The sequence below is a fragment of the Nuphar pumila genome, chromosome 7 (assembly GCF_984573655.1).
Source record: "Nuphar pumila chromosome 7, dmNupPumi1.hap1.1, whole genome shotgun sequence".
NCBI classification, from domain to species: Eukaryota; Viridiplantae; Streptophyta; class Magnoliopsida; order Nymphaeales; family Nymphaeaceae; genus Nuphar; species Nuphar pumila.
This window is the reverse complement of record NC_143255.1, coordinates 33037585-33065163: the sequence shown is the minus strand read 5'-3', so window position 1 is coordinate 33065163 and position 27579 is coordinate 33037585. Positions and strand designations below refer to the sequence as shown.

The 27579-nt window shown below is 36.8% G+C and overlaps 1 protein-coding gene across 1 annotated transcript; it reads left to right on the top strand.

Annotated features, from left to right (window-relative positions):
* Positions 1 to 2123: 2123 nt before the first annotated feature.
* LOC149831823 (proteasome subunit alpha type-5-like) lies at positions 2124 to 26669 on the top strand. The gene is made up of 10 exons (XM_090012245.1): positions 2124 to 2211; positions 2619 to 2669; positions 2783 to 2864; positions 3194 to 3274; positions 8280 to 8393; positions 8469 to 8570; positions 9271 to 9329; positions 9841 to 9943; positions 10338 to 10403; positions 26378 to 26669. The coding sequence occupies exons 2-10, from the start codon at positions 2656 to 2658 to the stop codon at positions 26468 to 26470; spliced, it is 714 nt and encodes a 237-aa protein (XP_089868371.1). The 5' UTR covers positions 2124 to 2211; positions 2619 to 2655; the 3' UTR covers positions 26471 to 26669.
* Positions 26670 to 27579: the final 910 nt, after the last annotated feature.

Genomic DNA, 27579 nt, shown 5'->3' with positions numbered 1-27579 from the left:
CCCTCCATTCATGCTGATTTAAGTTTGACTTTCCCTAACCAACTGCACCCTAAGGCCTTATTTGAATGACACTCAAATTTGTTGAGTGTAAACATGGTTTTGGAAAACATGATTGACATCCAAAACGGGACCTTGCTTTCTATAGGCCCTGTTTGGATGACGGGAGTTCAAACCTGTTATTTGAGAAACCTAGTTCAGCTTTAAATTTTGGCATTTGGCGAACTTAGCTTTGCTAAAACCAAGTTTTGCCAGTGTTTGAATGACCTAAAACCTAAAAAAGCTAGGTTCTGGGGTTTCCAAAACACACAAAAAAAGGGAAAATAATGACTACCAATTTTTTTACATGAAAATGGTCGAGTTGATACTGCTCGGCAGCACGAGACCAACCATTTCCTGGTCGATAGCTATTCAGAAAATAACTAAAAAATGTAAAAAACTAAAATTATTAAAAAGAAAAGAAAAAATATGCCGTTTTACGACCAACCATTTATTGGAAAATGGTAGGCTGATCACTTTCCGCCCAGTGGTTGGTCAGAAAATTGCTAACAAGTTTATAAACAAAAAACAAGTAAAAAAGTAGAAGGAAATAAAGGCTAACCATTTTCGGCCAACCACTAGTTGAAAAATGGCCGGATTGGCTCTTGCCGGACAGCACCAACCCAACAATTTCCCGGCAAGTAGTCGGAAAATGGCAAAACATGTCAAAAACGTGAAAATGAACTAAAAACATGAAAATAAAGGAAAAAGACCCAACCATTTTCTGACTGCTCACTGTGCAGAAAATGGCCGAATCAAATGATATCAGCCCAAATATTTCTTGGTCTATGGCTTGTCGGAAATTGGCCTGCCAACATAGAAAACAAAAATGGTTGGTCATTTTTTTTATTGCTCATCAGTCGGAAAACGGCTGGCCATTACTGAAAAAAAGAAAACAAAGGGGTGGCACCAACCCGACCATTTTTTGACCGGTAGGTTGTGAAAAAAATAATCCATTAATAATCAACCATATTTCAGTTCTCATATCCAAGTGATTCCACGTGTATATATATACACACGGCCCGTCAGATAAGCATTGAACGTGCACAAAATGTACATGTTTTTTTTTTTTACTTTTAGTGGCGGTCCAGGACTGCCGTGCGCTAAAACATGAAAAAAAAAAGATGTGCGCACAGTTGATGGCGCACGTTCTGTCCAAATTCATCAGACCAAATTAGTGAAAGATGATACACTATTTTCTCTCGCTCTATACATGTATGGAGTTGCTAGAATATGAGAACTAGAAATATGGGCATTTGCAATATTTTTTTTCACAAACCCCACCGTATAGATGTGTTGAACATGGCAAATTTGCTAGAAATCAACTGTTGGATCATGCATTTTTGAAGAAAAAATGTGATTTTTATATGCTTGAATATTTATGAAGATTCTGACCCATTGATTTTGAAGCTTTAAAAAATCTCATTTATGCACCATAATTGAATGACATCTATATGGTTAGATTTAAGAGAAAAGAACAAAAAAAATCCATAGAAATCATGGTTCTATTCTAGTGACTATATATATATGAACATTTTTCAGCCAATGACTTGTGAGAAAGTGACCGGACCTGGTGACAGTACGAGTGCTACAACTCAAAAGATGGCTGAACAAGCAATGAAGGGGAAGGGCATTCATAGTGGAAGATAGTGATGGTGGTGGGAAGGGAGTTGGAAACACCACCACAGTAAACCTGGTTTTAAAATCATTATCACCCCTGTTTTTCCTATACCAAGTTTGAGTAAAACCTGGTTCGAGAATCCAAGTTCTTGTGTCAACCACACGTGCCAAAACCTGGTTTTTGTTTGAAAACTGGGTTTATGCACACGATTTAGGCGTCATCCGAGCTATAGAGGAGGCCTTATGCTTGCTGAATGCTTCACGTTTTATGCATTAATTTAGATTGCACCTAGCGATTGCCCCCAAATTTCTTCCGATAACCTTGATTTATAATTATAATATACTATTGCGTAATTACCATAAAATGAAAAAGTTGATAAATGTAAGCCGTTGATGTTACAAAATCGACGGACCGAATTATTACTACAAAAGAACAAAAAGCCTCGGGCCATTTATTTTTTGCTCCCCTCCTCCTTCCCACATTTCGTAGTAGCGATCTACTGCGATTTTCAGGGAATAACTTGGGCAGCAAGGAACATCTACCGCCTCGGAGAGGTAGTCCTTCTCCTTCTTATTCATCATCTTCCGTTTCTCTTTCTTGCTTATTCTCCTCCTCCTCCTTCTGCATCTGCTTTCATCCCATTTCCCTCCCCACTCTCTCACTCACACCAATGTTGATTAACTTTCTGGATTGCTAGTAAGGAGACTAGTCTGTGTGTCAGTGTACTATTTTTTCTTCTTTGATATGATCAGAGCTGGATCTTTTACCAAGTTCCCATCCAATTTGAGTTCCTTTTTTAGTGAAGTTTCTTAAATGGTTCATCTAGTTCCTAGCCTCGGTTGATTACCTGGCCTTGGGTGGGCTTTTCTGATTGTAATGCATCAACTAAATGATTAATCAAGCTTGAACAACGTCGTTTTCTGATTCTCTTGATATTTTCTTTCGATGGATTTGTGAGCAGATATTTGGTGGTTTATGAAGTTTAGGTAATTGGAAAAATGTTTCTCACCAGGTACGAATCGTTTTGATCTGAGCCCAATTTGGTTTGACGAGGGAAGGGGGTGATTTTTTTTTTCCGATTTCTGGAACACCCATTTTAATTAATCGTTTCATTTTCTATTAAAGGACTGAGTACGATAGAGGCGTGAACACGTTCTCGCCTGAAGGACGATTGTTTCAGGTCGAATATGCGATCGAGGCAATCAAGGTGAGTTTTCTTTTCCTTTTTTTCCCGCCTGATGGGTTTCTTGTAACTTTGTTATTTTTCTTATTTTTTGTTTAAATGTTGGGCTTTAGTAGATCTTTGTATGCTTGGGTTTTTTATATATGCTTTTATACATCGATTGATTGCTTTGATGTGTTGGAGTTCAATTGAATTTTATTCTTATTCATTTTGAGTCTTTTTTTCTCAATGTATTCTAGAACTTGATGATACATGCATCTTTGTTATTCGATGAAGAATGGGTTCACTTTAATTTGGTTTTTATAGGAAATGATTTATTAGTTTTAGATTAATTTTCTTTATCTTTGGTGTAGTTGGGTTCAACTGCAATTGGAATAAAGACCAAGGACGGCGTAGTATTGGCAGTTGAGAAGAGAATTACTTCCCCATTACTGGTTAGTGCTACTTTCTTATTTTTTATGTTTCAGTAACATCGTTGAATTTTCAAATTTGCAAATGAAAATTTATCAATTTGCATGATCGTTGCTGATTTCACTTATCTCCATTGGCCTTTTTACACATAAACAACTAAACGACAGGCAAAAGGGGAAAAGGGAGATTTTTCAGAAATGATTGTGGGTTGAGGGTGGATGATTTCAAAACAGTATTCTCCACTCATTAGATAGAGAAGATCACCAAGATGATTTTCATTTTTGATTCCTCCTTTTAGAAGTCCTTTTCAGCTTCTGCTTAGTAGCAAACAATACATAATGTTATAGGCCAATCATGGAGGAGAAACATAAGTTCCACAATTGAGCCTATTGAGATAGTTGGGCTGGGTAGAACTTCCTTATATTATCTGAAGATATTTAGCTCAACTCCAATAACGGCAATCAGCCAGCTTGCCAATAGGAAAAACAGGTTTGCTAACTTTAAGATGGACCTTTTTCTTAGAGGCAAAATAAGGGTGTAGATTAGTTGCTATGCCCAGGTTGCATACCAAAAGCAATTATGTTAAAGGTGTGTAGTGGATGGGTGCTAGCCTTATTAACATCATCAAACCCCAATAGGCAGCCTAGTGCCTAGTCCAAAGCAATTGCGAAAGCACCTAAAATTACTGCCTAGGTGCTGCCTAGGGTGCCTAGGTGGGAACTAGGCTGCCCTCGCCTAGTCCACACGGGCACTTTGGCTGTTTTTTAGAAGACAAAAAAAAATGTTACGAAGGGGGAAATGGGGTTTAAATCCTAGCCCCCCCCCCCCTCTCTCTTCCGTCCGAAAGAAATGGGAAGACGAAGAATGCCTTAATATGTATGTATTGTTTTTTTTGACTTGAGGCAAGAGGGGCTTGTCGTAAATGTGGCATGGCCCTCTTGCTTCACAAGGACCTCACCAGAATGATTCCTAGTGAGCCCTCCATCCCTAGGAAAAAAAACAGAAAAACAATTGAAGAGGGCTCACTGGCAAGCCTCTCCCATGAAAAAAAGAAAAACTAATGCTTGAATAGGGGCTTGCTAGAAATGTGAAAAACAATTGAAGAGGGCTCACTAGCAAGCCTCTCCCATGAAAAAAAGGGAAAACTAATGCTTGGATAGGGGCTTGCTAGAAATGTGCCAAGCCTCAAAAGATAGTTTTCTATCTAAACAAAAGAGAGGAGGTGCTCCTAGTGCGCCCCTCTTTGGAGGGATTGTGAGCTTGCTGGTTCCAAACTAGCTCCACATGAGGGAAAAGAGGAAAAGAGAGGGTGGCATGCTGCAAATTTGGTGAGCCCATTTCTGTTTCGCAATTGGTAATGCACCAAGCTGCTCTTGCCTCAGAAGAAGGCTTATGGCAAACCATAAAAAAGAGAGAGGGACTTGCCATTGAGCTTCTTTTTGGCAGCCTTGTGCTTGTTGGTTCTCGGCAAGCTCTACATGAGGAAAATAAAGTGGAAGAAAAGAGTAGAGTAGCAAGCCCCTATACGCACAAGGTAAGCTTGCGGTAAACCACTTTTGTGTGAGCTACAACTAAAAAAGTAAAGGAAACACAGTAGGCCTACCTATGATTCCAGTGAGTTGAGGGAAGTACAATTTTATTGAGCTGGGGAACCAAAAAAGCGGAGCACCATTCAAGCAAGCACAAGTAGGTGGGGTTTGTTGCAGATGGGGGATGAAGTTCAGGTTGGCCATTTATGACTGCCAACCAATGCCCTCACCTCCCAATGATTGCAAGAGTGTCATGTCAAAGTTTTTTCAGATTCTTAATTGAGAATCTAAAGTCTGTAAAAGCTGGTCACAGGTTTTGACCCATGACCAACATTCACAGGGCAAAATTTCTTATGTTTGCAATGGCATGCAAAGGTATTGTTATTGTGATCCAGAATCACAAGAAGTTGAGAAAATTCTTGAATCATAGGGCATTGCAAATTGTGCCCTAAGAAGAAAAGGGTTTTAAGAGAGGAAAAGCTTGGTAAAAGGGCCTAAGGATAAAGTGGTAATTTCATTAGCAGACTAGTGTTTTATACCAGAGAACTTGAACGGGCATTTACCTAAACATCTATTTTAGCAATTTATAGATAAGTTAGATGTTTATTTGTATGTTTTGAAAGTACAGGGAGTTAAATGTGAAATATCTATACCTTGGTTTGTGATTTGTGAATTTTTAAAGTAATTTGATCCATATTCACCATCGCTATCAACTCAAAGAGAGTTTTTTAAGGGAGAATTGGTTTTCAAGAAAAGCTTTGGATTGGCAGATCACAATAGCTATATCATGTTCAAATTTCAAGAAAAAACCCAACAGTCTTGCAACAAAGTGTCATAATTGAATTGATTTTTCCCAACAATATTACTGTAGTATATAATTCTATACATAGTAGCTTGGCAATGCTTGGAGGATTTGTATGTAGAAGTTGTCATTTGGACTTAAAGCTGTTTCCAAGTATGAGTTCATTGATCAATTTTGAGAACCATACTGGAAATTAGGGATGTCAAGGTATCAGATTTTGTCTGATATACAACCGAACTTGATTCCGTTTAGTTGCATTTTGTAAGCCAAAACCATATCCGATTATAATCAGATGCGGATATGGTTTTGATTTTTTGCTACCGAATCTGACAAATATCTGAAGTTGATGGATATCCAAATCCCTTTACATGTAAAAAAGCAGATCTGGTATAAGCTTTTCACCATCTGAATTCAAATTCAAATCCGATTAGCCAACATCCGATTAGTTGGATATCATATTGGCTACCTCCGATCCAAATCCAAACTGTTTACATCCCTATTGGAGATTGTTCAATTAAGTTTCACTTACAATAAACTTAACTTGTCACACATATTTTTTGTTCACTTGTATAATCATATTATCAAACTAGTATATTATAGGTTTTGGACTTTATCTGTTTCAAGTTGTGCAAAGATGACCAATCTTATAATTTATGACCTTATAATAAATATAATTATAATATCACTATTTTTTCTCCTAAACTGCACATTTTATGATCTGGAGGAGATTAAATATAATTATAATCATATTATCAAACTAGTATATTATAGGTTTTGGACTTTATCTGCTTCTATGATTGTCTGACCCCCCCCCCCCCCCCCCCCCCCGTGATTTACTATCCACTTAGGTGATCCTTTTGCAAGCTCTGCAGGGAGGGGGTCTTTTAAGCTCTACATTAAGGTCTGAGCAATCATATTAAACCCTATTTCTCATCTCTGATTCATTGATTCTCAGCTCAATGCACATGAGATTCTGGCTGGCTTTCTCTATTCATTGTTAGCATGGTTGCGATGGGAATCAGAGTCCTTTTTGTCATGTTCATGAGGAAAGTGTGCACAGATTCTATTGATGTTCATCTCGGCTGGCAAGGATCGATAGGTTTCATTCCTCTGATGTACCCCAAACTGACACAAGTGAACGAGTATAGTAAGGGGATTAGGAGAACCATCTTGAAGAAACTTGGCAAAATTACCCTGTAATCAGGATAAGGGGTGCTTTCCTATTGGAGGAATATAGAAGTTGCACAACCTCATCCTGACTCAAAAAGGTTTTGCTTCTGATTTTGGCAGTGCTAATGCCCGCAAAGGGAGGCAGTCACTATACCAAAAGAACCCGGTGCGTGGAATCAGTCAAAATCATTGAAGGGCCATACTCAGCCATGTCTCTGGTAATGGGGGATATTTGAATGGGGTGTACAAACTTGGCATAAATATGAAGTTCAATATTTATGTGAAAATTATTTTGTGTAAACTGCTGTTAGTATAAGCTTTCTCCACCATTAATGGGGAGAGCTTTGATTAAAATGAAAAATCCTATTGAGAGTGATTAGTACCAAACTTGCATAATTGCCAAGGCCATAAGTTGCTAAGCAAACAAAACAAATACAGGTGGTGCAAACAGGTCCCTGATGACATTGTGATCATTATTTGCTTGTGTAATAAATAACATGTAGCATGTATTCATGAAACTCATGCAGTTATTTCACTTGTAAAGTTCTTATTAGATGATGATGTAAACTTGTAGAAATGTCTTACTGTTCATTTCAATAACCTGAATTCATTTTCTGTTAAGAACTGGTTTTAAATTTTGTCAAGGAAACTTTTCCATTCCCAGAAAACTTTATGAATATAATTGAATCCTTTAGCTTTATTGAACATGAGTCCATCATCATATTGGGTATACAAAGGGCTACTTTACTTTTGGAGTTGAAAAAACTTAATAAAAGAATGCCAATGACAAATAAATAATGAACTTAAGAAGTATTAATATCCTTACACGCTCACAGCTCATTATTATGAAAGCTTATATATGATAATTCATCTTATTGTTTTTAGTTTGAAACAATAAACTATTTTGCTTATAAGTTCATTTGAGTTTGTTAAGGCATAAATTATACTTTTGAGGGTTGTTGATGTCGAAATTGAATGCAAAATATATCAATCTTGTTAAATACTCTTGCCAAATTCTGGTAAGTCATATCAATGTCATCAGAAACTCCTAATTAAGTTAACATTCTTTTGAACTGGCATTTCAAATAAAGCTGTACACGGAACTTTCTAATCCTCCACATACAATACTAGCACCCATACCTGTACCATCTTTGGCAACCTGTGTCACATGGATATGGCCATTTTGTGAAGTTTCAATATGCATAAGGTATAAAGGTACAGGGAATGGGAGTCAAATGGAGTATCCATGTGACGCAGCTGGCAGCTATGTGTTAGAAGTTCTATGCATCTCTTGGCCTTCGTGAGCTTCATGAGTATCTATTTTATTCATTTATCAATGAAATAATGTTTTTTCATATATAAATTGCTCCAAAGACTTGGAGAATGCCTTCGGGCATGACAGAGTAGCTGATGATCAAACAACTAATGTAGTCTTTGGAGTCTTTACTACAGATGGAACCATATATAACTTAAAAGATCTTTTGAAGTCAACTTTTATTATCTGAAGTTGTTCTGCTTGTGTTTTAGGAGCCTAGTAGTGTGGAGAAGATCATGGAGATTGATGAGCATATTGGATGTGCAATGAGTGGACTTATTGCTGATGCTCGCACACTAGTTGAGCATGCACGGGTTGAAACTCAGGTGATTGACGTACATCAATTATTTGGTTTTCTGAAGGGCATTGAGTTGATTATTTAATTTTATGTGTTTTTGCAGAACCACAGGTTTTCATATGGTGAACCAATGACTGTGGAGTCCACTACCCAAGCACTTTGTGATCTTGCTCTTAGATTTGGTGAAGGTGATGAAGAGTCCATGGTAATACTTGTTACCACTTTCTATTTAAAAACCAACTGTGCTAGTTGCTTTTGAGTTATGTTGAAGTTCTTTATGCATCACTCTACATATTTAGGATTTTGTCTCTCTTTTCCTTTTATTTCTCACTTGCTTGGATTGTAAAGTGACATTTGCTTCAAATTTTATTATGTCTTCAATGTTAAATACTTTGATTCAATGGACAAACAGGAAAAAAGGAGTTAAAATTCTAATGCATGCACCCATTCATTTCATCTCTTTTCATATAAGCTCCTGGACAGTCCAAGATTGTAGGTTCGCTTAATAGCACAACCCTGACCATTAATGCATATGCCAAACTAGCATACATGCATCACACAGTCTACATCTATCATTAACTCATACAGCATATTTGCGTGCCAGCGTTACATGGTTTCCATCCATTGATACCACACAACAACAAACATACATCACACATCACAATCATTCATTCGTATGCCGCAATCACATGCACACACAAACACATGTCCATTTGTATGTCGCCCTTGCTCACGAACACAAAAAAATCTACCACATTTACAATTTTATATGTCGATTTTATCTTTTAATTTTTAGGAGTTCAACCTGCAAAACAAGCACTTCATCATTTCAGAAGGAAAGGAGATTTCTTCTTTCCCCCAAAACATGGAGCTCTAACAGGATCTTTACAATGTGTTATGTGCAGTCTCGTCCATTTGGGGTATCTCTTTTGATTGCTGGCCACGACGAGAATGGACCCAGCCTGTAAGGGATTCATCATTATTATCTGATTCTTCAATCATTCATTTGTGTTTCATCTTTTTAGTTTTAAGGCCTACTGGCCTCAGTTAGTTTCAATTGATGTCCACAAGTATCCTTGCTTTCTGTTTATCCTCAGAATGAACATTAATGCTTATCGCTTAAAATTCAAGATGGTTTGCACAGTTCTAGAATTATTGAATAAATGCTAGGTTTCAATTTCTTTTTAATGAACTATGATTTTGTTATATTACTCATCTTAGGTAAGAAAAATGTTGCCATTAAGGAAGCAGTCTGTTTATGGTAAATATTTATCAGAAGCCTGATTGTGTCACCCATACTGTATACTATATAACATTACAAATGAACTTATATTTTCTTTGTAAATAGGCTAGCATTGATGTCTATAAAATAAATGAATTACAACTTACAAGTGATTGTTTTTCTTCTCATTGTGGAGTTGCATGAAATAGGCTCTCTCTCTCTAACTTGAAAAGTGTTTGTTTGTGATGTACAGATACTACACAGATCCATCTGGCACATTTTGGCAGTGCAATGCTAAAGCCATTGGATCTGGTTCTGAGGGAGCTGACAGTTCCTTGCAAGAACAATACAATAAGGTAATGTCTCATTTCTTCACGTCTTTCATTCCAAATGGGAAAAAATATAATATTAAATAAGCATTTGAGGTAGCATTGAGGTTTGATGTGTTCCTATTCAGTAAAGGAAATAATTTTGTGGGTGAGCTTTTAGTTTGGAAAAATAAGGTCCATCTACCGTCTGCTGCAACATGTAAAGGTCTGTTAGTTTTTCTATAAGTTCTCCATCATTGTGTCAATTACTAAAAAGCTTGAGTACAAGTGCTAGCATGAAAATTTGGGCTTGAACCGTAGGTTGTATTGTGGGTCACCCTCCCGCCACTCTTAGTATATACAGTCATGTAAATAGGTATAGTTGAGAAGGATTTAGCCACTTGCACCAATAACTTGGCCTTTTCAATTTCTTGGTTTGCAGGATATATCTCTTCTAGAAGCAGAGAAAATTGCTCTTTCCATCTTGAAGCAAGTAATGGAGGAAAAGGTAAAGACTACTGTCTATACTATTTTGCCACATACAGACCTTATTTTTTGGTTGACAGGATGGATACGGAAACATGAGACGGACTTTCTAAAATACATGTGAAACACAAAACATTATATATATATATATACATATGTAATGAAACATGCTGAAAGAAAAAATACAATGTGTAAAAGCACAAACACAAGTCTACTAAGGGACAATACAAAGGCGAGAGCCAATATAAAAGCACAAAAGCGCATACAAAAGCCACAATGAGCCAAAAGAGAGCACAAGAATGTAAAAATATAAATATTATTGATCACCAAATGCTTAAGATAAGCATTGAACAAAAGAGGGGCAAAAACAACCCCTATATATACATGAATGAGGGCCTTGGGGACCTCCCAAAGAATCACGGCTATAAATATAGCCGTTGGGATGACTCCCAATAACTTTATGGTCCTTAGACCATAGTGCCCTTCTAAAATATAAAAAAGACAAAAATAAAAAAAAGAAATAAAAAAAAGACAAGACTGTCCCTAATGAACAATACCTATTTCAGAATATATATATATATATATATATAAAAAAATATATATATATATATATATATATATATATAAACCAATAAAATTTAGAAAGTAATAACTATGCATATATCGACAAAATTAATCAACAAAATTAACATGTTTTCGGGCTTTTATAGAAAAAAATAATCAACAAGATTAACTATGCATGCTTTCACAGACAAATACAAATTCAACTAATAAAAAATCAGATTATATTGCAGAATATACATAATTACATATATATAATTATATATACAATTACTCATAACATATCAGTATAAAGTATGAATTCAGCCTTTCACAGAAAAAATCCCAGAAGCAAAGTAACACACATACATATTATATATTACATAATAAGTAATATTAAACATGCTTACAGGTTTTTATAAAAACTTCACAGAAACAAATAAAATTCAGAAATTAATAACTATGCATATATCAACAAAACTAACAAGATTTCAGGCTTTTATAGAAACAATTAATCATTAAAATTAACTATACATGCTTTGACAAAAAAATCAACTAATAAAAAATCAAAAAAATAAAAAGAGGAAGAAGAACATGGGAGAAGAAGACGAAAAACAGGGGAGAAGAGGCGGAGGAAGAAACAATGGGAGGGAGGAAGAGGGAGGAATAATAGGGGAGAAGAAGAAGAAGAAGATGGGAGAAGAAGAAGAAAAAGAGGGGGAGAAGCGCAGAGTAAGAAACTATGGGGGAAGAAGATGCGGAGGAAGGAGAAGAGAAAAATGAAGAGGGGGGAGAAAGAAGAGAGGAAGAAGAGACGAGAGAGTGAGCAACAAGAGGGAAAGAAAAAGTACCTTCTTCTTCTGCTTTTTTTTTGTTGCGTACGCAAAAGACGAGCAACGAGAGACGAGAGAGGGAGGATGGAGCAACGAGAGAGGAGGGAGAGACGAGAGATGATTGAGCAGCGAGAGGGAAAGAAGAGAGGGCCTAACCCTAATAAGGGTCGGGTCCTCCCCAAATTTGGGTCAAATGGGGGCTTTGACCCTCATTTGACCTAAATCAAATGAGGCCCGCCATGGCTTCCGTGTGCTATTTAAGTGTACCTCAAGGCACAGAGGGCCGCGCCTCGAGGTGAGGTGTGTTTTTTACAACACTGTAGTGGCGGAGCCACGGGTGGGCATGGGTGGGCGGCCGCCCACCCTAAACTTTGAAACCGAGTCGACTCATGACTCGGGAAACCGAGTCGAATTGGGACTCGTGAAACCGAGTCGACCGGGACCCGGGCTCTCGATGAGTCTAGAGCCTGCCAAAAGAGGCGAGGGGTAAAACCCTCGCCAGTTTTCTAAAGCTCTGCCCCTCCGTTCCGGCGTTCCCCTTCTGTCACAGGCAAGGCGGCAACCCCATTCGCCGGCAACCCCTGTGCTCTACAGTGCCGTCGGGCCGCCGGCCTCCCTTCAGTGAACCCGCGGTGGCGGTGCCCCCCTCCGAGCTTCTCCCTATCTGCTGCAATCTCCGGCGACGCGAGGCACCAGTGTCGCAGTCAGTCGGACCTTCACCAATCTCCGGCGACCATCGCTAGCAGCCGGCCGTCGCACTGTCTCAGGTAACCTCCCTAGTCCCTACCCCCTCTCTCTTGCTTTTCTTATCGACGATAACCCTGTTTGCGGTTTCTGAGAAACCGAAGCCTTCGGTTTCTCAGAAACCGCAAACTATATTGGTCTGTTGCTGTTGAAAAAAAAAACTTTGGAGTTCGGAGTGTGGCATGAAGCCCTATCTCTCCCTACCATGTTTCTCAGTGGTCATGTTGGCCTTAGGTTTCTCAGAAACCGCAAACTATATTGGTCTGTTGCTGTTGAAAAAAAAAAACTTTGGAGTTCGGAGTGTGGCATGAAGCCCTATCTCTCCCTACCATGTTTCTCAGTGGTCATGTTGGACGTGTGCTGCAGTGAGACCGTCTGTCCGGGCGTCGACCTTGGTAGGTCTGTCCGTGTGCTGAGAAATCGTGGATTAAAGGACCTGTGAGCTTGGTGAAGACACCCTACAGTTCCTCCCCTTTGGTGGCCGCCCGAGGCGTGCGAGTGCTACTGTCAAATATACGGCAAGACAACGACCTACCGTGGTCTGTCCGAGTGTTGCAGATCGCTTGGACGAGTTCCTCTTCGCTTGGCCAGAGTTGCAACGTGGGAGCTAAGCTAAGCTCGCCCCTTCTTCTTTCCCTTCTTGAATGTTAATCTGTGCATGTGTTTTTTCGAATGGTTGAACGATTGGACTGAATGGATCGATAACATTATAGAATATGTTTATTAGATATTTTTCCTGATTTTCGGTATTAAACGATTAGATAGAAAAACTGTTAGTACATTGAGTATGATTTGGATTTGTTTGTAGTAAATCTGATTTCATTGTATTAAATCTGTTTGGGCGTTGAATTAGATTTACATGTTGAATCTGATTTTTGTTTGATTCGTATTAGATTTGATTATATATGTTGAATGTTCATTTCATTATTTGGAATTGAATCTGCATATGTTGTTACAAATTTTTAGTGTTGAAAAATTCAAGGAAAAACCCTATCAAAATTCTTTTTTGAAGAGCAAACCAAGTGTTCGGTGAAATGCCTCAAAGGGCTCGAATATGTTAAATAGAATTGAATTTTCTACTGCATCTTTACTTTATTTTAAATATTTGTACATGTTTAAGCTTTGTTTTGGTTTCATTTGGGTGACCTGAACGAGGATGGTCATCACTCTACAAGTTTGTTTGCGTCTTCCCATAAGCAACATAGTTCAAATTTGGTCGATTGATACAGAATAATGTTTTTGAAATTTTAGCCATGTTTTATGTTAATTCTGTTTGTTAACTTATGAAGCTTCTCCTGTTTCTTTCTGGTTGAGTGATTAATGAACTTTATTGTTTAAATTCTTCTTCCATCTCTCTCTCTGTAATCTTGACCCTCACTTCTTTACTAAAGGCTTCCTTATACTATGACTTCACGGAGTGTGTCTCTGCAAATGGTGAAGGGGCATATAGGTGAACTGTTTTTATGAGGTATAGTGGTGGGAGCATGGTGCTTATCTGTAGGTATCTCATACTACCGAGTCTGTTTTCTGACAAGGACTTTGGTTAGTATGGAAAGTCTGATAGTATATAAATGTTGAAGTGATTTAGATTGTGTATGGTAAATTTATAGAAACTTGTAGGATGCTATCCTAAACTTTTAAGAAAAGTCATCCATATCCCTTTATATACAAGTCATACTGGAAACTTCATAAAAATGGTTGTATTCCTATATTTGCAGTCGTATCCATGTGACATAGGCTGTAGGCATTCTGACAGCTTGTTATGAAAGAAGGTTAAACCTATTTATCTTGATTTCGATGGCCAATTTTATGTGTTATGAGTTGGCTAAATGAATTATCATTCATCAAGAACTTGATTTTTTAGACTGACACTGGACTTTGCTTCCACTGCCTCCTCTGATTGCCAACAGGGGGCTTCGCCCCCTGCCTTGTTCTTGTTGTCATTTCATTCTACTCGATCCTTTTTTGCAATGAGATTTGGCTTATATAACATTGTCATATTTTTTTTCGTTGCGTAGGAATGGATAAGTTTATAACGAAAAGGTCAATCTTTGATAAATCTTCTGTAACTTGAGAAGGAGAACCAAGTCAGAAAATATGCAAAACAGAAAATGATGAATCAGAGTTACCTGCAGACCCTGCACTTTGTCCTTCTATTTCTAGTTAGAATCGTTTACGGTGGTTTGGACATATTCGGCGAAGGCCTAATGATGCTCCAGTTAGAAGGTTGGAGAAATGGGAAAATATATTAGTTAAAAGAGGTCGGGGTAGGCCTAGGAAGACTTGGATGGAGATGATAGGAAAGGATATGAATGCTTTGAACCTCACCGAGGACATGGCGTTGGATAGAAATGATTGGAGGAAAAGGATTCATGTGGAAGACCCAAAATGAATTTCTTTTTTGGTTCATATCGCTGACCCCAATTGTTTTGGGATGAAGGCGTAGTTGTTGTTGTTGTTTGTTGTTGTATCCTAATATCCAAGATAATGTTCGTAGAGCATATATGATCCGAGGTCCTTGTCAACCTCGAGATTGTATGTTTCAACTAAACCATAAAAAACGAAGGTTCATTCCAGCTTGGTATGATGAGTATAAGGATTTGTTGGAGTATAGTACAAGTAAGCATAAAGCATATTGTTTGCAGTGTTATCTTTTCAGGCCAAAAAGCACAGAGAAGATTAGTTTAGAGGCATTCGTATCTGAAGGATTTGATAACTGGAAAGACAATAAGAGGTTTGATAAACATGTTGGAAGCTCTGACAGTTTTCACAATTCAGCACGAATGAAGTGTCAAAATTTGATGCAAAAAAAACAATATATTGATTCTATACTTTATCAACAAAGTGTTCGACAGAAAGATGAATATAGACTTCGCCTTTGGGCAACTGTTAATGCAATCAGATACTTGTTAAGTCAAGGATTGACATTTCGAGGTTATGATGAAGCTGAAGAATCTCTTAATAGAGAAAATTTTATTGAATTGTTGAAGATATTTGCAAAGATCAATGATGACATAAATAAAGTTGTATTGAAAAGTGCTCCAGAAAATAACAAATTGATATCTCCTGATATACAAAAGGATATTGTCAAGGTTGCTTCTATACAAACCACAAATGCTATTATCATGGAACTTGGAGATACTTTTTTTTCTATTTTACTTGATGATTCTCGTGATGTATCAACTAAAGAACAAATGGCTATTGTTTTACGGTTTGTTAATGAAAAATGTCGAGTGGTTGAGCGATTTCTTACTCTTGTGCATGTTCTTGAAACAAGTTCTCTGTCACTCAAACAAGCAGTTGAAGAAGCATTCTGTAAGAATAAATTAAGCATATCAAGTTTGTGTGGACAGAGTTATGATGGAGCAAGTAATATGAGAGGGGAGTTTAATGGATTGAAAAGTCTTATATTACATGAAAATGCATCTGCATATTATATTCATTGTTTTGCACATCAACTTCAATTGGCATTAGTTGGTGTTGCTAAAAAAAATTCATTCCTTGATGTGTTTTTCAATATATTAGGCAGGTTGTCAACTTTTTTCTCCACTTCATGCAAGAGATCTGAGCTTATTCGAGAAGCAGAATTTATGCGAATTGTTGAAGCACTTGCATTGGGTGAACTTGAAACAGGACGATGATTAAATCAAGAAATAAGTTCCAAACGACCTGGTGATACTCGGTGGGGTTCTCATTACGATGCTTTGGTTAATTTACTCAGTATGTATTCTTCTGTTATTCAAGTGTTAGATTTCATTGTAAAAGATACATATTCAGGAAAAAGTTCAGATGCAATTATTTTATATCATCTGTTGCAAGATTTTGAATTTGTGTTTTGCTTATATTTGATGTGTAAAGTTTTGGGAATAACTGATGATCTTGTGAAATTGTCTACGAAGAGACAATACATAAACAAGCATAAAAACCTTATAAAAGAAGTGCACGAAAGCACTCTCACAACACTTGAACAAAATACGCAAAAAGCGTATAAATAATAAACATGCAATAATGCATGTATTTCAATATATAAAAGCAAATGCTTGAGACTCTCAAGCTTATTACTACAACAAGGGGGAACACCCCTATTTATACAAGAAAGAAGAGGGCAAGAGGGGTCTCCCCAATAGAGTCGTTGGGGAGCCCCCAACGGTCACAACTATTGGGGAGACCCCCAATGCCCCTTTTTGAATGTGCAAAAGGGAAAAAATAAAAGGAAAAAAAGAATTACAAAAAATAAAAAGAAAAAGGAAAAAAAGTACAGCATATTCCAAATGGGATATGTGCAAAATGTGAAAAGACAAAAATACCCTTATCGGGTAAAAAGAGAAAAATGTATAAATATATATACTTATATATAGAGATACGTATACATATAACATATGTATACGTATCTCTATGTATATAAGTATATATATTTATACTTACAATAATGCTTTTGAGTATACATTTTAACACCCCCCCTCAAACTTACGGTGTGATAACCGCAAGTTTGTCAAGGAGGAAATGAAATCTAGGCGAACAAAGAGCTTTTGTGAAGAAGTCCGCAAGTTGATATTCAGACGTCACGTATGGTAAATCAATGACCTTCTTCAAGTATTCTTCCCTGACATAATGGCAGTCCATCTCAATATGCTTTGTTCGCTCGTGAAAGGTGTGGTTTTTGGCAATATAGATTGCACTTTTATTGTCGCAGCACAACTTAGTTGGTTCTCTGATAGGCACTCCCATATCTTCCAAGAGGCGTCGAATCCATACAATTTCCATGGTAGTGGATGCCATGGCTCTGTATTCGGCTTCAGTGGATGATAAGGATACCTTCTGTTGCTTCTTACATCGCCACGAGATCAACGATTCTCCTAAGAAAATACAAAAACCAGTGGTGGAGTGACGGTTACTAGGGTCACCTCCCCAATCTGAGTCAGTATAAGCAAGCAATTTTAATTCAGAAGAAGAAGATAGGAATACTCCCTTATTCACCGTTCCCTTTAAATATCTGATGATGCGAAGCACAACACTCATATGAACGGTTGTAGGAGCATGCTGAAATTGGCTGGCGATGTGTATAGCATGTGACAAATCGGGTCGAGTAATGCTAAGATACATTAAAGAACCTACCAATTGCCTGTAAGGAGTAGGATCCGTTAGAGGAACACCGTCGTCAATCTTCATTTTTGCTCCCACAACTTCAGGAGTTTCGCATACTTTGTCATCAGAAATCCCTGATCTGTCAATAATCTCACAAGCAAGCTTAGACTGAGATAGAAAATAACCACGTTGCGAATAAGCAACCTCAATTCCAAGAAAATATGTCAGAAAACCCAAGTCTGACATCTCAAATTTTGAAGTCAAGACAGACTTAATACCCTTGACTCCTTGAACATCATCACCTGTAATTAACATGTCATCAACAGTAACAATATTACAATGCCTGCCTTAGATTTTCTAGTAAATAGAGCAGTGTCAGTATAACAGGAGGAGAAACCATTTTCCAGCATTACACTGGTAAATCTGTCATACCAAGCTTTGGGGGCCTGTTTCAAACCATAAAGGGCCTTTCGAAGATGAAGAACTTTATCTTTAGGGATCTCCATGCCTGGTGGAGCATCTATATACACTTCTTCGTTAAGATCACCATTTAAAAAAGCATTTTTTACATCCATTTGAAAAATATTCCAATTTTTAATAGATGCAATAGTGATAAGACATCTAACTGTAACCATTCGGGCTACAGGAGCAAAAGTTTCTTCATAATCAATTCCATACTCTTGCCCATATCCTTTTGCAACTAAGCGAGCTTTATACCTTTCAAGGGATCCGTCACTCTTAGTTTTAACCTTAAAAACCCATCGACAACCTATAGTTTTCTTTCCTATGGGTAGAGTTTCGAAATCCCAAGTTTCAGCCCTTTTAAGAGCATTAAGTTCATTTTGCATAGCTTCTTGCCATTCTATACATTTTTTAGCTTCTTCAAAATTTCTAGGTTCAAAATAAGAATGAATGACACTAAGACAAGCCCTATATCGGGGTGAAAAGGAATCAAAGGAGACAAAACGAGTTGGAGGTCTCCTATTCCTCTCAGATCTACGGTGATCGAGAACAGGAACAAGTTCACTATATTGATCAATAGCACTTCTAAAGGTGTCTTGGTTTCTACGTGAGTATGTTATTGGATCACTTGAAATCCTGCCTTCTTGTTGGTTATGCTCTTCGACATTACCCTCAATGTCCTCATCATGGTTTGATGATACATCATCATCACTAGATATATTATCATTACTAGACAATAAGTCAAAAAGGAAGGAATAATCAAAATTTTCTTGTTGCGAAACATTTTTTTCAAATCCACTTTCATTTTCCAAAAAAGTTACATTTCTAGAGACATATAACTTATCTTCTCGAAGATCATAACACCGAAATCCCTTTTGAGTTTCAGAATAGCCAAGAAAAGCGCAGGGGATAGCCTTGGGAGAGCGTTTGTCATTCTTATCCGTAAGTATGAAACACTTACACCCGAAGACTCGTAACCTATTATAATCTGGTTCAAGTTTATATAAAATCTCAAAAGGGGATATTTTTCCTAATAATCTAGAAGGCAAACGATTTATCAGATAAACAGAAGCAAGAGCAGCTTCAGCCCAAAAATTTTTTGGTATGTTTTGGGAAATAAGAAGGGTTCTAGTGGTCTCAATAATATGTCTATGTTTTCTTTCGGCCAACCCATTCTGTTGGGGGGTTTTAGGACAAGATCTTTGGTGAATGATTCCTTGATCTTCAAGATATATTTTAAATTGGTTGGAGAGATATTCTCCTCCAGAATCACTTCTAAAAATCTTTATGTTACTATTAAATTGATTCTTGATCATCGAATGGAAAGTTTTAAAGCATGAAAAGACTTCATGTTTGAATTTAAGAAAAAAGATCCATGAATATCTAGAGAAATCATCCACAAAAATAACATAATAAGAAAAACCTCCTTTTGAGACAACAGGTGCCGGTCCCCAAACATCGGAATGAACAATTTCAAAGGGTTTTGATGAGAACATAGTTCTTTGCTCAAAAGGTAAACTTTTCATTTTTCCAAGAATACAGTCATTACAAGAAAATGAACTTTTACATAGGTCTTTTGCAAAATGTAAGTAAGACAACTTGGTGATATTAGGATGACCAAGTCTTTTGTGCCACATGTTTATATCTTTGTTTCGGGCAACATTACAAAAAGATTTTGGAACTCGAAGAGATTCCATGTAGTATAAATCGCCTTTTCTAAAGCCTTCCCCAATCAATTTCCCGGACAGGCGATCCTGTATTAAACATTTATCACATGAAAATTTAATATCACAACCATGATCCGAGAGTTGAGAAATAGAAAGAAGATTTAAATTAAGTTTAGGTATAAATCTAATTTTTGGAATAAAAAAATCTTGAGTTTCAAAATTACCTATTCCTTTAATTTCAAGAGAAGTTCTATCCGCAGTGGAAACAAAGGATGGAGAAGCATTTTTTGAATAATCGGAAAGTGAAAACATGTTTGGGGACATATGAAAGGATGCACCTGAGTCCAAAAGCCAAGGGACTTTACCTGGAATGGAAGAAGTAGACACGGCGGCACCGGATGTAGCTCCCTTGAGAAGAGGTTGAAGGGCTTCCATTATTTGGTTCAACGAGAGTGACCCACTTGATGATGCCTCTTCCTTTTGTGGTGCGCCGGTGGTGGCCATAGCAAGAAGCTTATTCCATTTGGGACCTACCGGCTTGATATGCCCCGGTTCTTTACAAAAGTGACATATAGTCTTGCTATAGTCCCGCTTCCCTCTTTGTCCACCATCTCCTCCTTGATTTTGGAATTTAAAGTGAGGAGGACGATAGGTCTTTACATTATTTCCGGGTCTTGATACGGCATTAACCTCATTATTTTCTTCATAATTACAAGGAACCATAAGAACACTTGGTCCTTGTTTACATAAATTCATACGAGTCTCCTCACCACTTCATTTGGTGAGAACATCTTCAAGAGAGGGAGGAGTAAATGAGGATAGAAGTGATGACCTTATTTGCTCAAATTCCGGTTTCAACCCATTCAAAAAATTGAAGAAACGATCTTCTTCAAGTTGCTTGTGGCGGAGTTCAATTGCCTCTCCACTCCATTTTGGTTCAAGCATAGAGAGCTCATCCCAAATAGAGGAAAGATCGGCAAAATATTCCCTAATAGACATTTCACCTTGAGTAAGGGAGAGGGCCTTCTTTTGAAGGTAATACTTATGAGATAGATCTCTTGATGTATACATCTTCTCGAGATAATGCCAAGCTTCCGATGCCTTTTTGAATTTGATAATGTTGGCATCAATCTTCGTTTCGACGGATGCGAAGAACTAAGAAAGAATCTTGAAGTTCTTCATTTCCCATTCGTCGTGTTTCTTTGAGTATTCTTCAAGAGCTTTGATCCTTTCCTCTCCCTCAAGAATCTTGATTTCACTTCCGTCCATTATGGTTATCTTGGGTTCCGGTTCCGGAATAGTTCCTTGCACATAACCCCACAATCCTTTTCCTTTTATGTGGGCCTTCATATTCCCGGCCCAAATATGATAGTTGAACCCATTCAACTTGAAGCCAAGGGCAAAGTGAGACTCTTTCTCACCCATTAAGACGTAGAGAGAAGAAGAAAAAAGACGTACCAATACGATGTTTCAACTTCTTCTTAGCACAAGATCCTTCTAAAATATTTGAGAAGCAAGATCCACCACTTCAATCTCAAAAAATCCGAAGGCACGGTTTTCGAAGCACTCGAACAAAGGCGGATCTCACGATCTCCAATCATCAACCGAGCTCTGATACCATGTGAAATTGTCTACGAAGAGACAATACATAAACAAGCATAAAAACCTTATAAAAGAAGTGCACGAAAGCACTCTCACAACACTTGAACAAAATACGCAAAAAGCGTATAAATAATAAACATGCAATAATGCATGTATTTCAATATATAAAAGCAAATGCTTGAGACTCTCAAGCTTATTACTACAACAAGGGAGAACACCCCTATTTATACAAGAAAGAAGAGGGCAAGAGGGGGCTCCCCAACGGAGTCGTTGGGGAGCTCCCAACGGTCACAATTGTGACCGTTGGGAGCTCCCCAACGACTCTATTGGGGAGACCCCCAATGCCCCTTTTTGAATGTGCAAAAAGGCAAAAATAAAAGAAAAAAAAGAATTACAAAAAATAAAAAGAAAAAGGAAAAAAAGTACAGCATATTCCAAATGGGATATGCACAAAATGTGAAAAGACAAAAATACCCTTATCGGGTAAAAAGAGAAAAATGTATAAATATATATACTTATATATAGAGATACGTATACATATAACATATGTATACGTATCTCTATGTATATAAGTATATATATTTATACTTACAATAATGCTTTTGAGTATACATTTTAACAGATCTTTCACAAGCACTTCAGCGAAAAGATCAAGACATTGTGAATGCTATGAGTTTAGTCACTATATCAAAACAATGCCTTCAAGGTCTGAGAGACAATGGATGAGACTCTCTCATAAACAAAGTATTCATATTTTGTAAGAGATTTGATATTCTGATTCCTGATCTAGGGGACTCATATACACCTCAAGGATGACCAAGACGTAAGGTTGAAAAGATCACCACATTGCATCATTATCGTATTGATGTGTTTTATGTTATTATTGATTTGCAACTTCAAGAGTTGAATGATCGTTTCACTGAAGCAAATACAGAGCTCCTCCTTTCAATGGCATGCTTGAGTCCAAAGAATTCTTTTTCTGCTTTTGATAAAGATAAGTTGATTCGTCTTGCTGAGCTTTACCCTAGGGACTTTTCTAACGTAAACATAATTAGACTGGAAAATCAATTGGATATATATATTGCAGACATGCGAAACAATGATCAGTTTTCAAATTTAAAATCTTTAGCAGAGCTAGCAGAGATGATGGTAGCAACTCAAAAGCACATTGTATTTTCTCATGTGTATCTATTGATTAAGTTGGCATTAACTTTGCCAGTTGCAACAACAAGTGTTGAAAGAGCATTTTCAGCTATGAACAATATCAAAAGTCGTCTACGTAATAGAATGAGAGATGAATGGATCAATGATGCTTTGGTTACTTACATAGAGAAGGAGACATTTGATACCATCAGTGATGATGCAATTATGAATTGCTTTCAAAATATGAAAAATAGAAGATGCCAATTGTAAAATTTTCATAAATTTAGTTGTTTGTATTTCTTAAGTGAACAAATTTTATTTTAGTTTAAAAGTACAATTTAAGGTTTTATCTTATTATGTTTATAAATTTAGTTGTTTGTGTTTGTAACAATTGTTATTTTAATTCAAAGGCTTATTTAAGTTTTATCTCTCCACGAATGACTGTTCCTCCAGCGAATTTTTTTTGGCTCCGCCACTGGTCCGAATAAATGGATCGTCCTTCAAGACCATAGCATTGTCTCTGAGACCCAAAGTCTGCCCACCCAAGGAAAAACTTCTGGCTCCGCCACTGCAACACTGGTCACCATATATCCGGATGCACTAACTCAAATGGTTTCTTAGAAATAAAAGTCCTATGTGAAAAATAAGTTTGATTTAATTTTCCCAAGAATACAATATTTGCATGAAATATCTTTTTCATTCCAAAAAGCTTTCACAAAATGGAAAAGATATATCTTTGAAAGGTTTGGATGTCCAAGTCTTTTATGCCAAGTTTCAATATCTTTATTTTAGACATAATTACAAAATGATTTAGATGAAAGAGAAAAAAAATCCATGAAGTATAGATCTCCTCTCCTATGGCCTTTGCCCAATCAACTTTCTGAATCGGAGATCTTACACAACACAATCTTTAGATTTAAAGGAGATTTCACATCCATGTCGGAAATTTATGAAACAGAAAAAAAAATTAAATTTAATTTGAGAACTCTAATTTTTGGAATAAAGATTTTATTAGAGTTTTTAAAATTTAAAGTTTCAGTACTTTTGATTTTTAAAGAGGTCCCATCTATGATTCAAACATAGAATAATTTTGAGTTAATGCATAATGCATCTATTGGAAAAAATATTCTCATGAGAAGTCATGTGAAAGGAAGCCTTCGAATCAAGAATCCAATAGAACATACCCGGAGGAGAGGATGAAGCAATGATGACACCCAATGTTGAATATGATGTTTTGAGAAATTATTGGAGTGCCTCTTTTAGTTGATTAATGGTATCTTTAATATCTCTTCCATTTTTCCTCGAGTCTTCATCCTTCTTGAGTGTGCATTCTTCAATGGAAGCTACATTGTTTTTAAGCTTTGGACGTACCGGTTTGATATGACCCAGTTCATTACAAAAGTGACATAATTTTTTTTGATACTCCTTTGTTGTTTGCCTTCCAAAGTGTTGAGGTTTGTAAGTCTTCATATTGTTGCCGGGCCTAGACACTGCCAACACTTCGTTTCCTCCTTTAGTAATGCCAAGACGAGTGTCTTTTTAGCATATTTCGACAAGGGCTTCTTCAAGAGGCCCCTATGGAGGAGTGAAGATCTCACTTATTCAAACTTCGAACGTAGACCATGTAAAAATTGAAAAAGTATTTTTTTTTTCATTTGCTCACGTCTAAGTTCTACGTCCGCGGTGGCTTCTCACTTGGGTTCAAGAAGTGCTAACTCATCCTATAAAGGGGATAAGATACTAAAGTAGTGTTGTACACTCATGTCCCCTTGCTTAGTACTAACTTTTTCTTGCAATGAGTATTATCTTGCAAGGTCTTTTTAGGTATACATGACTTTCGTAAACAACCATGCCTCATTTTCTTTTCTAAATCCGACAATGTTGACACAAATCTTAATGTCTACATTGTTCATAAATCATGCAAGAATTTTAGCTTGGTTGCTATCCTAATCCTTTACTTTCAATTGATGCAATGAGTATTATCTTGCAAGGTCTTTTTAGGTATACATGACTTTCGTAAACAACCATGCCTCATTTTCTTTTCTAAATCTGACAATGTTGACACAAATCTTAATGTCTACATTGTTCATAAATCATGCAAGAATTTTAGCTTGGTTGCTATCCTAATCCTTTACTTTCAATTGATACTCATTTATGACTTGTTTGATCATCTCTTTCAAGAGCCTTTTCTTGATCTCCTTCAAGTTTAATAAGCTTTAATTGAGTCAATTGAGGCTTGATAATCGTCCCCATCACATATCCCCAAAGCTTTTTTTCCTTGAGGTGGTTCTCCATTGTGGCAGACTACATTGTATAGTTGCTTCTATTGAGTTTGAAGGGTCTATCTTAGCACCTTGCTCTATGTTGAAGGAAAAAAACAAAAAAGAGAAAGAAAGAGGAGAATGACCACAAACATGTCCACCACAATCTTCACGACTACATGGTCCCTTGATCACCACAAACAACTCGTTCTAAGGTCTAACGACTCTGATACCATGTAATGAAACATGCATAAAACAAAAATGCAATGTGTAAAAGCACAAACCCAAGTCCTCTAAGGGGCAATACAAAGGCCAAAGCCAATACAAAAACACAAAAGTGCATACAAAGGCCACAATGAGCCAAAAGAGAGCACAAGAATGTAAAAATCTAAATATTATTGACCACTAAATGCTTAAGAGAAGCATTGAACAAAAAAGGGGCAAACAACCCCTATATATACATGAATGAGGGCCTTGGGGAACTCCTATAGAGTGGTTGGGAGCTCCCAAAGACTATGATCCTTGGACCATAGTTCCCTTCTACAATATGAAAAATACAAAAATAAAAAGAAGACAAGACTGTCCCCAACGAACAATACCTATTATAAATGTAAAATAACTAAAATACTCCTGGCGGTTATTGCCTATATATATATATAAAACAGTGGGTGAATTTTTTGTCCACTGTTACTGTTACTTGGATCAAGGAGCGCCGCCGATCACATGCTCGATCATTGGTGTCCTTTTGTGTGTGTGCAAAACACACATTTAGAGGCAGTCTTGACCGTCGCTAAATCGTGATCTTGTTCGATTTTACGCAAAATCGGAGGCTTCTTGAGAGTCCGACGTTTGTTCAACAGGAAGGGGGTTCAAGGATACCCCCTTCCCTATATATATATATATATATATATATATATATATATATATATATATATATATGGGAAAAATGTACGTGTATGTGGAGCAAAAGTGCAATTATTGAGAATATATATGAAGAACATTATAAGTTTACACAAACTTTGCTTCTTGACTGACATTATGATTACTAATAAGAATGATATATATAAAGTACAGTGTTACATTGACTACATTTATAAAACTACTATAAAGTTGGCGATATTTTATATAAACAAGTGCTTAGTCGGCTTACTTTTAATAAAATATTAAATATCATACATAAAGCATTCAATGTGTGTTTAGATCGAGTCAATAAATAAGAAAAAATAATAGTTACATTAAATTTTGAAATTTCTCAATTTCATCCAATACATTATGCTATTTTCAATATTAAAAATATATACAAAATTTAGATTTAAGGTAAATAATTACATTTTTGAATAGCACGTGCTTTTCAACTTTTTATTAAAAAAATCTGATTTAAGGGGAACATGCAAAAAATATATGGAAAATCCCATATAAAGTAGGTAGGTTTCCCATGTGATGTGTTTCCATGCATTTTTAGAAGCTTCCCACAAGCTTTGGAAATGCTAGGTTTCAGCGGTTTACCAGGAAAGGCGTTTCCCACATGTAAGTAAAGTTTCCTGTAGCCTTTTGGGACTTCATTGTGTGCCTTGTTTCTGATCCAAGTCTGCCTGTTGGACGCTATAAGTTAGATCTTTTGAGTAATTTCTAAGAGTATGGATTTGGTTTTTAATGCAGGTAACACCTAGTAACGTCGATATTGCAAAAGTTGCTCTGACATACCACCTCTATTCTCCTTCTGAGGTTGAGGCCGTCATCAGCCGCATATAGAAGAATTGGATGAATGCAACTCCACTCCTGTCTTTCTAAGTAACATTGGATTATTCCTGCATGTTCTTGGCTATATTTTGCCAATTTTTCTAAAACGACATTTCTTGACCATGTGCATTTACGTGGGGAGAAGTTTCTCAATTAGTAACTGGTCTACCTTTTTAGTTATAGACATTATCACAAATCTTGTTGAGAAAATGTCGGCAAGTAAAAATCTCAGAAAAATATTAGCATATATAGTGATAAAAATGTGATATTTTCAAAATAGTTTTTTTTGAAACTGTATTTTTTTCTGACAGTATATCCGTTTTTGGAAATACTGCAATAAAGTTGTGATCTTTTCAAAATATTGCTGATATTTGTTATGTTAGTTTCAAATCATATAGTTGGTCACCATATTTTAAAACTGACTTCTTCCTTGCAGTCTAATAACAATATTATATCTGTTAAGCTAATAAGATCTATTAGGCTTTAACAAGGTTGGCTAAGGCTCTGTTTGGAAACTGGTGGTCCAAGGGAGTTTATGCGCAGGGCTGCAGCAAGCAGCTAGCTCGAGCTCGGTTTGTTTAAGACCAGCTTGCCAGCTTGGACTCATCCGAGTAAGTAAACAGGTCATCCGAGTAAATAAACAGGCCGAGCTTGAACATGAGCTCAAGCTCTTTAAATATAAGCGATCCAAACTTGATCAAGCATTAGAGTTTAGTTAAGCTCCATTAATAGTCATACAGTAGCTAGTTTTAGGATATGAATAAATTTTTTTGGATTTTTTTTTTCAAAAAAACTTGGCTTGAGCCCAGCCCGATTCGAGCCTCAATCCAAGCTTGAACATGTATTTTTCTGAATGAGCTGAGCTTTTTGAGCCTAAGCTCAGCTTGAACCCAGCTTGTGTGCACCCTTATTTATGTGTTTCCAAAAGTGTTAGCTGCCAGATCCACTCCTTACTTTTTAGTGCAAATATAAAGGGGTGACAGTCTCACTTCCTCTTACAAATGCATGAATTCCTGTATCAGCTATCAGTTTTCAAGCATCCACCACCAAGGTAGTCTGACCATGTATCTGCCAAATGTATAAACCCCCATCCCGGCTGCCAGTTTCTAAACATAGCTTAA